Genomic DNA, 15,983 nt, shown 5'->3' on the forward strand with positions numbered 1-15,983 from the left:
AACACCCCCTAGTCACACCCTGACCTACTATACCATAGAGAACCAAGGGCTCTCCATGGTCAGGGCATGACAGTACCCCCCCAAAGGTGTGGTGTCCGGCCACAGAACCTGAAACCAACTTGGGAGGGTAGGGGGGTGATTCGTGTCGGTGGCGGCTCCGGTGCAGATTGTAGCCCCCGCCCAGACCCCGGATCCGGCCATGGTCCCGGGCTGAACGCCGTGCCTGGACTGGGCATCGGCGCCAAGGAGGGCTCCGGCCATAGAGCTGGGTTGGACGCTGTGCCTGGACTTGGCACTGGCGCAGAGTAAGGCTCCTGCCATGGAGCGGGACTGGACTCCATGCCTGGACTGGGCACTGGCGCAGAGGAAGGCTCCTGCCATGGAGCTGGACTGGGCACCGTGCCTGGACTGGGCACCGGTGCCGAGGAAATCTTCTGCCATGGAGCTGGACTGGGCACCGTGTCTGGACTGGGCACCGGTGCAGAGGAAGACTCCTGCCATGGAGCGGGACTGGGCGTCGTGCCTGGACTGGGCACCGGCGCAGAGGAAGGCTCCTGCCATGGAGCTGGACTGGGCACCGTGCCTGGACTGGGCACCGGTGCCGAGGAAGGCTCCTGACATGGAGCGGGACTGGCCACCGTGCCTGGACTCTCCAAACCTTTGATCGTCGCTGGAGGTTCCGGACTGTGGACCGTCGCAGGAGGTTCTGGACTGTGGACCGTCGCAGGAGGTTCCGGGCTGTGGACCGTCGCAGGAGGTTCCGGACTGTGGACTGTCGTAGGAGGTTCCAGACTGTGAAACATCGCCGGAAGCTCTGGACTGTGAACTGTCGCCGGAAGCTCTGGACTGGGAATCGTCGCCGGAAGCTCTGGACTGGGAATCGTCGCCGGAAGCTCTGGACTGAGAACCGTTGCCGGAAGCTCTGGACTGGGAATCGTCGCCGGAAGCTCTGGACTGGGAACCGTCTCCGGAAGCTCTGGACTGGGAACCGTCGCCAGAAGCTCTGGACTATGAACCGTCTCGCTGGAAACTCTGGACTGTGAATGCGCACTGGAGGCCCAGTGCATGGAGCAGGTACAGGTGGCACCGGACTGGTGACACGCACTTCAGGGCGAGTGCGAGGAGCAGGCAGAGGACGTACCGCACTTGGGAGGCGCATTTCAGGGAGAGTGCGAGGAGGAGACACAGGACTTACTGTACTGGGGAGGCACACTAGAGGCCATTTACGTGGAGCCGGCCCAGGTTTCACCTGACTGATGACACGTTCCTCCTAACGCCTGCATTGCCGCATACTCCTAGCCAACTCCATTCTCTGGTACTCTCCTTGGGTCGACCGACCACCTCTCTATCTCCTCCCAGGTGGTCTCTGGCTCTTCCCTCTGCTCAGCCGCCAGCTCCATGTGCCCCCTTCCAAAAAAATATTGGGGCTTCTGTGGCCATGGTCTGATGACACGCTCCTCCAGAGTTTGCCATTCGGGCTCTGGCACTCTCCTTGGCTCAACCGGCCACCCCTTGTGCCCTCCCCCCAAAAAATCTTGGGGTTGTCCTTGGGCTTTCTGTGGCCGTGAACCCTGGCGTCGTCGCCATCCTCCCTCATAACCTTCCGTCTGCCGCCAAGGAAGGGTCTCGCATCCTCTCATGTCCTCCCAAGTCCAAAACTTCCTCACCTCATGTTCACGCTGCTTGGTCCTTTGTTGGTGGGATATTCTGTCACGGATGTGTGGAGAGACAGACCAAGTCGCAGCGTGATTAAAGTACCACATATTTATATAAGTGAAACCCCCCCCCCCCCCCCCAAAAAAAAAACAACGAACCGTGACATCAGAGGTGCAACATGCACTAACTCAAAACAATATCCCACACAGCAGGTGGAAACAGGGAACCCTTAAGTATGATCCTCAATTAGAGACAACAAACCTCAGCTGCCTCTAATTGGGAACCATACCAAGAGCGCCAACATAGAAATAATACACATAGAATACCCCCTAGTCACGTCCTGACCTACTATACCATAGAGAACCAAGGGCTCTCCATGGTCAGGACGTGACAATGGTTCTCGACCTTCTCCTCTCCCGAGTCCTGGATATCACAAAAAGGGGTAGAAATGTTTTTACAAAAAGAAAATGTCAAGACTTTCAATGTCAAAATGAATTAATGAATGAATCCTAATTGGTGTGACAAACTGTAGAACCATTGTCCATAATGGTTCTTTAAAGAACCATAAAAAAAGGGTTCTATATAGCCCCAAAAATATCACGTTTGAGGTAAGACCCAGATGCAGACAACGTCGAATTAACAACAGTTTATTAATCCAACAGGGGCTGACAAAAGACAGGTCAAGGGCAGGCAAGGGTCAGTAATCCAAATAGGTGGGGCAAAGGTACAGGACGGCAAGCAGGGTCAGGGCAGGCAGAAAAGGTCAAAACCGGAAAAACTAGAAAACAGAAACAATCGAGAGAGACCGAGGAAAAACCGCTGGTGGGCTTAACGAAACAAAATGAACTAGCAACAGACAACCAGAGAACACAGGTATAAATACACAGTGGATAATGGGGAAGATGGGTGACACCTGGAGGGGGGTGGAGACAATCACAAAGACAGGTGAAACAGATCAGGGTGTGACATAAAAGGGTTATAACCATTTTTTGGCGCTATATATAACTTTTTTAATGGTTCTTTATAGACCCTTAGGAAATAGTTATTTATAACAGCTTTCTTTACAGAACCTTCAAAAAAGGGTTCTGCTAGGGTTAAAAGCCAAAGAACCCCTATCTGGTATTATTTAGAACCATTATTTTTTAGTGTGTATCACTGAAAGTGAAAGGACATCATTTGTTGTGCTGCATTTCAGTGCCAGCTGGTCCTGTTTGAAGTGTCAATAGTGTTCAACTCATGTAGAAAGTTCCTGATTAGGCAGCGTAGGGAGAAACGTGAGGTCCATTTTGTATTTGCATTTTACAGAGAGGCAATGAGGAGTTGGGACTTGGCTGTGTGTGCATGAGGGTGTGTGAGTGAGTGTACTGTTCCTCGCTGCCTGCTAAATGTGTTCACAGAGCTCCCCTCCCCCTCTCTTGATATAGGCCTCCTAACAGGGATTTTTGTGTGCTCTGTCTCCACCCTGTAACCAGGGCTCTTTGGGCCATAAGGGGGAGGCTCGTATGAGTGGCCTATAGAAAGTGTACGTGGGAACCACAATAAATGACGAGAGTGACGTCCTTCCACGAATATAAATCAGACAGACCACAAAGCTTCTGTATTCATGCAGAACCAGGCCAGCTTTATGGTTAGATTTGCATGGTTTGACATGGGAAGATCTGTTAATTAGTTAATTAACTGTTTCCTTGCTGACCTGATGACAGAAACCGAACGGCATATTGTGGAACTAACAATGAGTGAAAGATGGACCACACCAACCGTCTTTGATAGGCAGGCCACGGTCTGTATCCAGACCCGTACGGACCACGGGTCCCCATCAAAAAATACAATTTTGTTGTAATGTCTGAGTCACTCAGATAACATACGAACACATTAAGACATGGCAAAATGTGTAGAATTGCAGGAAATAAGCTTTAAAACTAAAATAAATTCTCTCCAACAACAAGAGCAATGTAATCAGTGTGTGTCTTGGACAGTGCTTGTGTTGGGTTTGGAGTTTGTTACTACACTGATAAATGACAATATCAATCCGGACCTTTTCCACCTAGGACATTTCTGTGACTGGACCTTTCAAAATTGTATTTGAGTAACCCTGGACTACACCAAGTAATCAATCAATTAGAATCAATTCAAATTGACATGATTAAAACACACTGGGGTACTGCAATTAACTGTAGTGTAGTGAACTTTCAGACGAGCTGACAGCGATGGAAATTTCCCTCATTGTTTTATTGCGGTCATTGGTATCTGTCTGGGCAAGGACTCTGCTGCACTTGCAAAAACAAATATTTGACTGTTCAATGATCTGTTTGCTGTACGTGTCACTGAATGCCAGAGTTGGTATTTATGCCACAGCTGAACCGACCACAAACCACAGTTAAACATTCATTCAATTATTTTCCTGGTGCAGCAATTTTAGCATGCATGCTGAGTCTATCCATTTTGGATAATGGAGATTGAAAAGAAACACAAAAATAGTAATCTAATATGCATTGTTTGGTTCTAAATAAACGGAATAAAAAAACCTGGACGCTTAGTAAAGCTCAAACCAAGTTTATTCACCCGCTTGGTCCTACAGACCAAAAACATATTCACACAAGTATTGGTATTTAACCCTTTCTCCTATGCTGAGTCTCCTACACATCTGAACAGCCAATACATCTCTATTGCTAATAGAACCTTAGTGATATCTGTTCTTCCTTACTTCATCTGACCTCGGCCCCAAATTCCTCACTCCTCCCCATAGGATCCCTGATGTCCAAAAATAACATATTCTGACAGAATGTAAACGGTCTAAATTCCCCTCTCTCCCTCAGTGACATGAATAAGGAAACTTCATATTTTCAATTTAGAACTCAGAACCCATCAGAATGTAACAGGAATATAATTTTCAACAGAATGCAATGCAGCGCAATATCAGAATCAGTCATTTGTCGCAATGACTAAACTTGATGGGGTCTCAAATTACAAATGTTCCTGAGCTTTTTGTTTTTGCACTGAGACTAAAACAAAAATCCCTCTTTCAATCTTGGTAGGACTTGCTACTTAATATGGTCTTGTTGCACCAGCACCAACATAGAACTTGCCAGTAGTTAGATATATTCAGTACTGCTTCTATTTTTAGTTCTGTTAGTACAATCTATTAGATTTTTCCTCTTAGCTTTCAAATGCAGTGCATGCTCATATGAACAGGCTCATATTGTACATGTATTTTCATGCTGGTCAGTGAAAGTGGGACAGAAACATGTACTGTACATGTAGGAAAAGTCAGCTTTAGCCGCCATATGGCCCCACGCCAGTGAATGCAATCGGCTTTCAAACCAGCTCCTTGATACAGTTACGCAATGGTTGTCTACGCTTGCATTAATTATGCAACACTGCTGTGACAGCAATAACTCACTGGCTGTCTAGTGGGGTGAGGGGAGAGAGGGAAAATGGGGGAGAGAGGGGAAAGAAGGTGTAGCAGACCACAGTTTGGTCTGTCCCAGATTCTTCAGTAACTCTATACCTCAGCTGGATCTTGCCATTGGCTTGGCTTGCTCTAGCTAGTCATCGGGTTGCATTTCTGTTTGCACTTCATGAACAAGGTGAAACTGTGCTGCTGTGAGGCAGTCCTGCAGAGCGTGCACTGCCTGACACTGCTGTCTTGGTGTGTTTGGATAAAGTGGAGTCATGATGTGATAACCCAGCTAGCACACAACTTTCTGAGAACCACATGTTTCTTTGCGCTTGGTGGGAGCGTGGTTGTCCTATAGTTATTTGGCATATAACCTTGCCACAATGTTCTGGGAATGGTGCAGGATATCCAGCTAGCACATAACGTTCTGAGAACCATATGTTTCTTCGGTGGGAATTTTAGTACTATGTTTTCTGCAGGTTTCCTCATGGTTCTATTTAAAGTCATGTTCTCAGAACGTTCAGAGAACATTAAGAAACAATATTTTTCTGTCGGAATTTCAGTACTTCAGCATAATGTTTTCTGCAGGTTCTATTTTAATTCATGTTCTCTGAACGTTAAGAAAACTTTCCATAAAAAACACAAAAAAACATTAGTAACATTCAAAGAAAGTTTTAAGAATATCATTTTAAAACATACACATTCCATTCTCAGCATCAACAAAACTCTCGCTATCCTCTATCTTTTAGTATTTATTAGGATTCGAGGCAGCGGCTACTGTTCCTGGGATTGAAACAGGAAACAACACAACAAACAAAATAAATAATATACATAAATATACATAGCACTACATTTACATTAAAATTGAGCCATTCAGCAGAATTTCCCATCCAGAGCGACCTTCAGCTAGTGCATTCATCTTAAGATAGACAGACGAGACAACCACATATCACAGTCGTATCCCAACCACGTATCACATGCATAAAACAATACATAATACAATACAAAATGCATAAAAATGGTCCGTGTCTCATCACAGTCCCCGTCGTGTTGTAAGGTGTTCTTTTATCTGGATTTTTTTATCTGTTTTTATTTCTAGTTTGAGTTACCTGGGGTGGCAGAGAGTTTCATTTAGCCATGGCTCTATTTAATACTGTGTGTTTCCCAGCCTCTGTTCTGGACCTGGGGACTGTGAAGAGACCTCTGGTTGCATGTCTCGTGTGGTACTGATGAGTGTCAAAACTGTGTGCCAACTGCTTGAACAGACAGTTCGGTATCTTCTACACATCAACACCTCGCACAAAGACCAATAGTGATACAGTCAATCTCTCCTCAACTTTGAGCCAGGAGAGATTTACGTGCATGTCATTGATATTTGCCCTCTGTGTACATCTAAGTGAAATACGTGCTGCTCTGTTTTGGACCAACTGCAATTTGCCTATGTGCTTCTTTGCCGCACCTGGCCACACAACTGGAGATTATTCCAGGTGCCACAAAACTAGGACCTGATATCTGAGATATCAAGAAATCAGAGCAATGCCTCTTCCCATGTTAAGTGTGTTCAGGTGTGTTGGCCACGCCCACTAATTGGCCACACCTGATCTTAATAAGTCTGATCTTAATAAGTGATTGTTTCCTTTAAAATGGGGTCTGTTTGAATAGACTAACATGAATAGCTTTGTATGAGTAAAAAAAAACAAGGCATTCTAGCAACATCCTGGTGGTGCAGTGGACTATTCCATGATTAGTGAACAGAAGGTTCAAATCTCACAGATACCATGCCACAATTCTTTTTTAAATGTATGTGTTTGCATGATTAATGCTAATTAATTTCCATGTGACCTATCTGTGCTTAGAGTTCAAAACAGTTAATGCTAGCTAGCAGTGTTTTTAAAAGTCTTATTGAAACATGTTCTCAGAATGTTATTTCTTTACTTTAATAAAACCTCCCAGGAAAACATCCAGGGAACCATAGTAAAAGTTCTCAGAACCTCAGCTTTACCGGTCAGGACACTTATGGCTTCGTTCCCAGAACCAATGGAAAGCCAAAAACGTACATTCCCACAACATTCCAAGGAACCAAATGTGCTAGCTGGGAAGAGTGTATGGGACTGAAAAGTGGTCAAGGACAGAGTAATACAGAGAAAATATGCAACTATGTCTATTTAGTTTGCAAAATGAGGCCAAATGTATCGAGTTTGCAACTTGATAATGCTTGTATAATTTGTCTGATTAATACTTTAGACAGTGTGTGACACAACAATCCATGCATGACACTACCATAGTCATGCACTGCTCTGCTTAAGTAATGGTACTAGCACTGGTTGTCTTGTGAAGTCCTGCAGTTTCATTGGAATCCCATTGTGTCCTGTAGTTTCATATCCTGCAGTTTTACAGTTTTTCAGATTATTGCGATAGTGACTCTGTGTCATGTCCCTCTCGTTGTAGTTACTGAGGCCCGAGGAGGTGGAGATCCTGGTGTGTGGCAGTCCCAACCTGGACATGAGCTCTCTGCAGAAGGCAGCCCAGTACGAGGGCTACAGCAAGACTGACCCCACCATCAGGTACTGTAAACCCATCATTATATAATTCATTGTGTAAAAGGCCTGATGTCTTATAGATATTAAAGCCAAAATCCTGAGTTTCTAAATGACCATTGAACAGCAGGAAATATCCCAGATGGTGCATTTAATTAAAGTAGGTTCTAATGATTGTGCCTAACCCTAACCTTAAAGTAAATAATCTAATGTGTTGCTCCGTCTACGTGGTCAGGGCGTTCTGGGACGTGGTGCTGGGCTTCCCTCTGAAGTTCCAGAAAAGGCTGCTCCACTTCTCAACAGGAAGTGACCGCGTCCCCGTGGGAGGAATGGCCGACCTCAACTTCAAGATCTCCAAGATTGATACCTCCACCGAATGGTGAGATACTGCAGATGTCCTCACTGTGTTCTTTCTTATTCATTGTAAACATGGTGAAATGTACTAAAAGCAGACCTCCTTTATTCAGTTGCTATTGTCACATTTGATTTATACAGAACAGCAACTGTGAACAAACGTGAATTTATCGTTGACCTTTTCTTCCTTCCAGGTTGCCTATATCTCACACATGTTTCAACCAGATCTGCCTGCCACCATACAAAAACAAAAAAGAACTGAAGCAGAAGTTAACTATTGCCATTTCAAATGCGGAGGGATTTGGACTGGAGTGAACTCAGATAACGACAATGGTTAAACTGCCATTTATCTTTGGTTCGTGGTCAGTAGGGTGTGTATATTTGAACATGTTCAGATATGCTACCAGTAATCTCTCAGCTTCAGTATTTCTTAACAATATACTTAATTAATCAATCTGTTTCTGTAGAATATTGCGTGAAAAGTTACATTACAAGTATAGCCTTCAAAGCTCCCCCGTTTGTGCTATAAATAACTTGCCTTTTGGATATCAACATGGACATGGAAAATGTTCTGCCCTGTCCATTAAGCAATGGAGTTGTTTATTAAAGTAAGAGGTTGAATGTAGGTCAGAACAGGGCTGGGTTGGTCTGTGATAAAATAGTTAGACAAACAGTCTGCCAGTAGTGTGGTGTCAGCTCTTAAAGTGACAGAGCCCATCTCTCCTCCTGAACAGAGTTCCTGTACCGCCTCTCTTTGACAAAGGCCTTTTCAGGCCTAAGGTTTAAATCATTCCGAGTCTAATGGTAAATTATAAACACAGATATTATCTTGTTGGTATTTATACTAATATATTTTGTTTTCAGAGGTCTCAGAAGTTTTGAAAAAATTTGGAAGACGTTTCTGTTATGTTGTTCGGGAGCAGAGTTTTTAGACGACCCTTTCTGGATGTTTTCATGTAGAGCATGAAAGGGAATCAAGCTTCGGTAAGGTTTATCATGTTGGGGCGGCAGGTAGCCTAGTGGTTAGTGTTGGTCCAGTAACCGAAAGGTTGCTAGATTGAATCCCCAAGCTGACAAGGTAACAATCTGTCGTTCTGCCCCTGAACAAGGCAATTAAACCACCGTTCCTAGGCTGTCGTTGTAAATAAGAATTTGTTCTTAACTGACTTGCCTAGTTAAATAAAGGATAAATAAATACAGTAGTTGTGCTGGTATATGACTATTATTGATGTGGGAACTTACTGTGTACCTTGTTTGCTTACTCCCTCCCACATTGTCGGTGATGCCTCTCGGTACAGATTACTTCTCTTGGTACAGTTGGCATATTGTATGGAGAGGTATGAAATAGTTACAAAACACCAATGAGATCACGATTGATATCAAGGCAAGTATGAGTTCGGTGGACTTCGCACACCTGCAGGTTAGAACGATGAGATGGATTCATGAAATGTACAGTATCGGGAACTATGTCATGTGATTTAATGCTGTTGTAAAGGGATCTCTTTTGTAAAGTGGTGACACTTGTGTGGTAGTTAGCTCGCTCAGGATGTCCACATTTCATGGACTGTATGATTCTTCTAAAATCTTGAAAATAAAAATAAGGTCTTTGTTGAAACAGATCTGTTGCATGTGTCGCTCCTGTTGCATGTGGTGTCCAATTAACCAAAGGTTACCAGGCTTAGACGATCTTGCCTTACATTGAGTCCTCCCTCATCACTCTTTCTCCTCAGGTAATGGACACTTACACTAAAGAAAGTCTGCCTGTGCTTCTCTAACAGGAGCAATCGGTTGTTTGGATTTATGAGCCCAGGTCAACCGTTTATAGTTCTCCCTAACAGTGAGGAAGTGAAGTTGCAATGCATACCACCAACTGTGATGTAATGGAAGTTATTTTAAGTATACTGCATAGATAACTATTTACACCTCATCATTAAATGTATATGTTGGACATGGGGATTTAGTCACAGTTAAGTTCAGTGGAGGCTGCTGAGGGGAGGACGGCTCACAATAATGGCTGGAATGGAATGCATGGAATGGCATCAAACACATGGAAACCATGTGTTTGATGTATTTGATACCATTCCACTTATTCCTCTCCAGACATTACCACGAGCCCATCCTCCCCAATTAAGGTGCCACCAAACTCCTGTGTTTAAGTTATCCTGCATTCTAGAAAACCTACTAATCATGTGGCCTGTTACTGATTTTAAACATGTGCACTATGTTCTTCCGGAGAAGCCTTTTAGCATAGTTGACGTGATGAGCTAATGCTTTAAATTGGGAAAGTGTTAAGCAGTAGCCAAGCTTGTGAAAATATAGACCAGTCCCCCAATCACAGGAGGGGTCCCCCAGCTAAAATAAAATGACTACTAGCCTTCCATTTAAATCTGGGTTTAAATTTAAATCTGGACCCAGCTGCTGCTAGGAACCTCTAAAAGCATCTATGTATAGACAGTCTCTGTAGTCTTTCTCTAGTCTATGTACAACGTTGCACTGTAGCCAGCTGAGAATGGACTCCTATCATAAAGGTTATCAGGTAGCCAGTCAGTCAGCAACCATACTCACATGATAAACCATAGAGACTTTTCTAGATGACGCAATCACATCACATGGCTGATCAGAAGGTTGAGTCTCTCAGTAATCTATTTGACCTTCCTACAATCAGACAGCTATGTGTGTCCAGTTTGGCCCCGAGTGACTGACAGCCCTCCTCTGTCTCACACCTCAAGGTTGGTCCAGATCAAGAATCAGGCCAAAGGTAGACCAGAGAACTCAATAGCCAGGGGCCACCTTCATATTTGTCTGATCAAGGCCAAATAACACCTCACCACATGCCATCGGAGGCGTGTTAAAAACACTTTATAAAGGTTACCGCCATTCATCAGATCACCAACCGCCCGGTTTCCGAAGTGACAATGTGTACATTCATAGTTTGGATTGCAACTGGAAAAAAGACAGTTATCGCATTCAGAATGCCTTAGAGGCATGCCAGGCCACTGCTGATTGATGAACAGGGTTGGACAGGTTGGGTTGCTACAGCAGAGGACTCGACTTAGAACGGTAGAGTGTCGACAAGCAGAGTAAAAAGGTGCTCCCATTTTTGTGTGCCTTTGCTGTACTCTGAGAACTGAACGTAATATTGATATAAATCCAATGTACCTGAGCGTGGACTGGTTGAAAACACGTACAGGCATAGGATTTTAATATGACCTGCAGTGTCGCAGCAAAATTATTCCAAACTTTTTGTCCATAATGTTGCTTGAGCTGTGGTTAGGTTATTATCTGGTCAAAACGAGGCTACATGAAAAGCGGAATACTGTTAATATAACTGTGTGCTAGTGTGTGTTTTCGGTGAATTTATGTAACTGATGAAGCTCATCTGCATTTCCTGCAGTGCAGGAAAATTCTCAGCAACAAAAGAGTGATCTAATTAAGATCCTACATCTGAGTACCAGTACTTGCAAGCGAGGTCACAACAGGGCCTAGGTATGTCCACTCATGACAGCTGCCTGAATACCTCAGCTGTGACTCCTTGGCTCACATTACCCAGTGGTTCCCAACCAGGGGTATTAGGACCCCTGGAGGTATTTGGCCTATCCACTTGAGAAGACTCATGAGATCATAGGCTTACTGGTAAAATGCACATGAGGGGGTACTTCAGGGGTACTCCGGGCAGAGCAAAATTCAGTTGGTGGTATAGTAGCCGAAAAAGGTTGGGAACCACTGTCATAACCCATTTTTTACTGGCACAGGTTTAGTCTCTCTAGACAGACGGGTTACCTCCCACAATGTGCCAATGTTCCAGGTCTGGGATTTCCAAGACTAGCACAGGTTGGCAAACCTACAGCACTACAACATTGCTAAGTGCAACGAATTGTAGATTAACTGATTGCTCTCAGGTAGAGAAGAGTATAAGAACCTTATGTCCGAAGTTCACTGAAACCACTCCACATCATGCAAAAAATGTACTTATCATGAAACCAAATTCATAACTCTAAGTCATATCCACAAGTATCTGTTTTCATTCCTTATTGTCTTGTACTGTAGTTCTACTGTATAGCCTGCTATGTCCCAGTTCTTCACAATAGCAACTTCTTCCCTTTTACATTTTATTGACTTAACTACATGGCTGTGAACGTGTTGTCACACTCCCCCAGCCTATGACCAGCATAATAGGAGGGAAATTATGAATGTTTTCACTTTTCATCCATAGGTTATTGCCTCCCGAGTGGCACAGGGGACTATGGCAGTGCAAGAGGTGTCACTACAGACCCTGGTTGGATCCCAACCGGCCGTGATTGGGAGTCCCATATGGCGGTGCAAAATTGGCCCAGCGTCGACCGGGTTAGGGCGTCATTGGAAAATAAGACTTTGTCCTTAACTGACTTGCCTAGATACATAAAGGTTAAATAAAATAAATTTTTAAAAATGTAGTGCAAGGTAAACATTTCAGGGTCAATGTCAAGGTTATACAGAGTATTGGTGACACATGTTTATTTTGCTTAATCTAATGCTCTAGTACTGCACACGCATTAATGTGTCACCATCTAAATAAAAAAGGTTCTGAATGTTGTTTTGCACTGTACATGGCGTTCACAGATTCCATTGTAGTGAAGTGTCATTTATCATACAGGCTATATTATATACAGTACCTCACACCCAAACCCGTAATAAGACTATGCAATGAATATTAAACTGAATATCGGACTCCATTATCATGTGAATGCTATAGACCCATAAGCGAATCCGATGGTTCTAGTCAAACTAGCGAGCCTTGCGTCACCACTCGGAATACTAGAAGTTACATGTGTCCAACATAACCCTAATATTAACAGGCTGAGAGACAAAGAGCTAATATCTTGCGATCAATGTCCCAGCATTAAATGATTGAGTTAACCTCAGCTCAGAGCTGCACAGTTAGAGGCCGAGCATATACAGTGAGGGGAAAAAGTATTTGATCCCCTGCTGATTTAGTATGTTTGCCCACTGACAAAGAAATGATCAGTCTATAATTTTAATGGTAGGTTTATTTGAACAATGAGACACAGAATAACAAAACAAAAATCCAGAAAAACACATGTAAAAAATGTTATAAATTGATTTCCATTTTAATGAGGGAAATAAGTATTTGACCCCCTCTCAATCAGAAAGATTTCTGGCTCCCAGGTGTATTTTATACAGGTAACGAGCTGAGATTAGGAGCACACTCTTAAAGGGAGTGCTCCTAATCTCAGTTTGTTACCTGTATAAAAGACACCTGTCCACAGAAGCAATCAATCAATCAGATTCCAAACTCTCCAAGGATGTCAGGGACAAGATTGTAGACCTACACAAGGCCGGAATGGGCTACAAGACCATCGCCAAGCAGCTTGGTGAGAAGGTGACAACAGTTGGTGTGATTATTCTCAAATGGAAGAAACACAAAATAACTGTCAGTCACCCTCGGCCTGAGGCTCCAGGACCAGTGTGGTTGTTACTGACAAGAAGCAAATGGCTGAGCTCTTTAATTAATCACCACTTCATTAAGTCAGGATTCTTATTTGCTCAACCATGCCTCCTTGCCTGTCCAACATTTCCTCATCTTCCACCCCTTCTAATGCAAGTATCCCCGATGCTCCTCCCTCTTTTTCCCTGTTTCACTACAAAGTTTCTCCCTGCAGGTGGTCGCTGAGTCCGAGGTGCTAAAGGAGCTCCTTAAAAACTTCTTAAGGATCGGTGTCCCAACTTCAGGTGAAACTGGAGGGCGCGCAATTCAAATAAATAATCATAAATATTATGGATTTTAAACATTTAGGTACATAGAAGTGTCTGATACTGGCTGAAAGCTTAAATTCTTGTTAGTCTAACTGCACTGTCCGATTTACAGTAGCTATTACAGCGAAAACATGACACGCGATTGTTTGAGGACGGTGCCCCACATCAAAATATTTTTCCACCGGCACAGTTTCACACATTCACATATAACGATTAAATATTCACTTACTTTTTGAAAATCTTCCTCTGATTTGTCATCCAAAGGGTCCCAGCTTTAACATGTAGTGTCGTTTTGTTAGATACAATCCTTCTTTATATCGCAAAAAGTCAGTTTAGTTGGCGCCATCGATTTGAGTAATCCACTCGTTCAACTTGCAGAGAAAGGAATCTGAAAATCTACCCCTAAACTTTGTTTCAACAAGTCAAAATACGTTTCTATTTACTCCTCAGATACCCTAAAATGTAATAAAACTATAATATTCAATAACTATGTTCAATATGAAAACGATTTTAGCAGGTGGATAATGACTTCATGGCTCGGGCAAACATGAATTTCCAAAACTGTGTCCTTCTTGATATATCTTATTCGTTTTTGAAGTTACAAGCCTGAAACCTTGAACATAGACTGCTGACACCCTGTGGAAGCCATGGGAATTGCACCCAGGGAGCACATTTTCAATGTGAACTTTCTCTTGCATTTCTAAGAGGATGGTTGTTTTTTTCTTTGGATTTTCTCCTACCACATCTATTGTGTCATATTTTACTACATTGTTTAAACATTTCTACAAACTTCAAAGTGTTTTCTTTCCAATGGTACCAATTATTTGCATATCCTGGCTTCAGGGCCTGAGCTACAGGCAGTTTACTTTGGGCATATTCAGACAGGAAGTGGAGAAAAAGGGGGCCTATCCCTAAGAATGATTTAAACTTCACCCCCAAAAAACATCTGGGTCAGATGGCTTAGACCTTTTCTTCTTTAAGGTGGCTGCTCCTATCATAGCCAAGCATATCTCTGACCTTTTTAACCTGTCTCTCCTCTCTGGGGAGGTTCCATTGCTTGGAAGGCAGTCACGGTTCGTCCTTTATTTAAAGGGGAGATCAAGATTATCCTAACTGTTATAGGCCTATTTCTATTTTGCCCTGTTTATAAAAAGTGTTGGAAAAACTTGTCAATAATCAACTAATTGGCTTTCTTGATGTCTATAGTATTCTCTCTGGTATACAATCTCGTTTCCGCTCAGGTTATGAATGTGTCACTGCAACCTTAAAGGTCCTCAATGATATCACCATTGCCCTTGATTATAAGCAATGTTGTGCTGATATTTTTATTGACTTGGCCAAAGCTTTTGATACGGTAGACCATTCAATTCTTGTGGGCCGGCTAAGGAGTATTGGTCTCTCTGAGGGGTCTTTGGCCTGGTGTGCTAACTACCTCTCTCAAAGAGTGAAGTGTATAAAGTCAGACAATCTGCTGTCTCAGCCACTGCTTGTCACCAAAGGAGTACCCCAAGGCTCGATCCTAGGCCCCACGCTCTTCTCAATTTACATCAACAACATAGCTCAGGCAGTAGGAAACTCTCTCATCCATTTATATGCAGATGATACAGTCTTATACTCAGCTGGCCCCTCCATGGATTTTGTGTTAAACTCAACAAAACTTTCTTAGTGTCCAACAAGCTTTCTCTGCCCTTAACACTGTTCTGAACACCTCCAAAACAAAGGTAATGTGGTTTGGTAAGAAGGATGCCCCTCTCCCCACAGGTGTGATTACTACCTCTGAGGGTTTAGAGCTTGAGGTAGTCACCTCATACAAGTACTTGGGAGCATGGCTAGACGGTACACTGTCCTTCTCTCAGGACATATCAAAGCTGCAGGCTAAAGTTAAATCTAGACTTGGTTTCCTCTATCGTAATCACTCCTCTTTCACCCCAGCTGCCAAACTATCCCTGATTCAGATGACCGTCTGATTCAGATGACCATCATGCTAGATTAGAGACATCATTCATAGATTGGCAGACATGGGTGCTCTCGAGCGGCTAGATGTTCTTTACCATTCGGCCATCAGATTTTCCACCAATGCTCCTTATAGAACACATCACTGCACTCAATACTACTCTGTAAACTGGTCATCTCTGTATACCTGTCACAAGACCCACTGGTTGATGCTTATTTATAAATCCCTCTTAGGCCTCACTCCACCCTATCTGAGACATCTACTGCAGCCCTCATTCTCCACATACAACACCCATTCTGCCAGTCACATTCTGTTAAATGTTAAAGGTCCC

General features: G+C 43.5%; 1 protein-coding gene across 5 annotated transcripts in view; it reads left to right on the forward strand.

The window, feature by feature from the left end:
• The window catches only part of LOC110491402 (putative E3 ubiquitin-protein ligase HECTD2), a 33,373-nt gene extending 23,810 nt beyond the window's left edge, over positions 1-9,563 (forward strand). For all 5 annotated transcript variants that reach the window (XM_090201936.1, XM_090201937.1, XM_090201934.1 and 2 more), the window contains 3 exons: positions 7,502-7,617; positions 7,826-7,969; positions 8,139-9,563. In XM_090201936.1, coding sequence (XP_090058062.1) covers positions 7,502-7,617; positions 7,826-7,969; positions 8,139-8,259 — 381 coding nt within the window. In that variant the 3' untranslated portion in view covers positions 8,260-9,563. The remainder of the gene's footprint in view (positions 1-7,501; positions 7,618-7,825; positions 7,970-8,138) is intronic.
• The last annotated feature ends 6,420 nt before the right edge of the window (positions 9,564-15,983 follow it).

The sequence above is a fragment of the Oncorhynchus mykiss genome, chromosome 16 (genome assembly GCF_057628025.1).
Source record: "Oncorhynchus mykiss isolate SJ-2025 chromosome 16, ASM5762802v1, whole genome shotgun sequence".
Classification (NCBI taxonomy): Eukaryota; Metazoa; Chordata; class Actinopteri; order Salmoniformes; family Salmonidae; genus Oncorhynchus; species Oncorhynchus mykiss.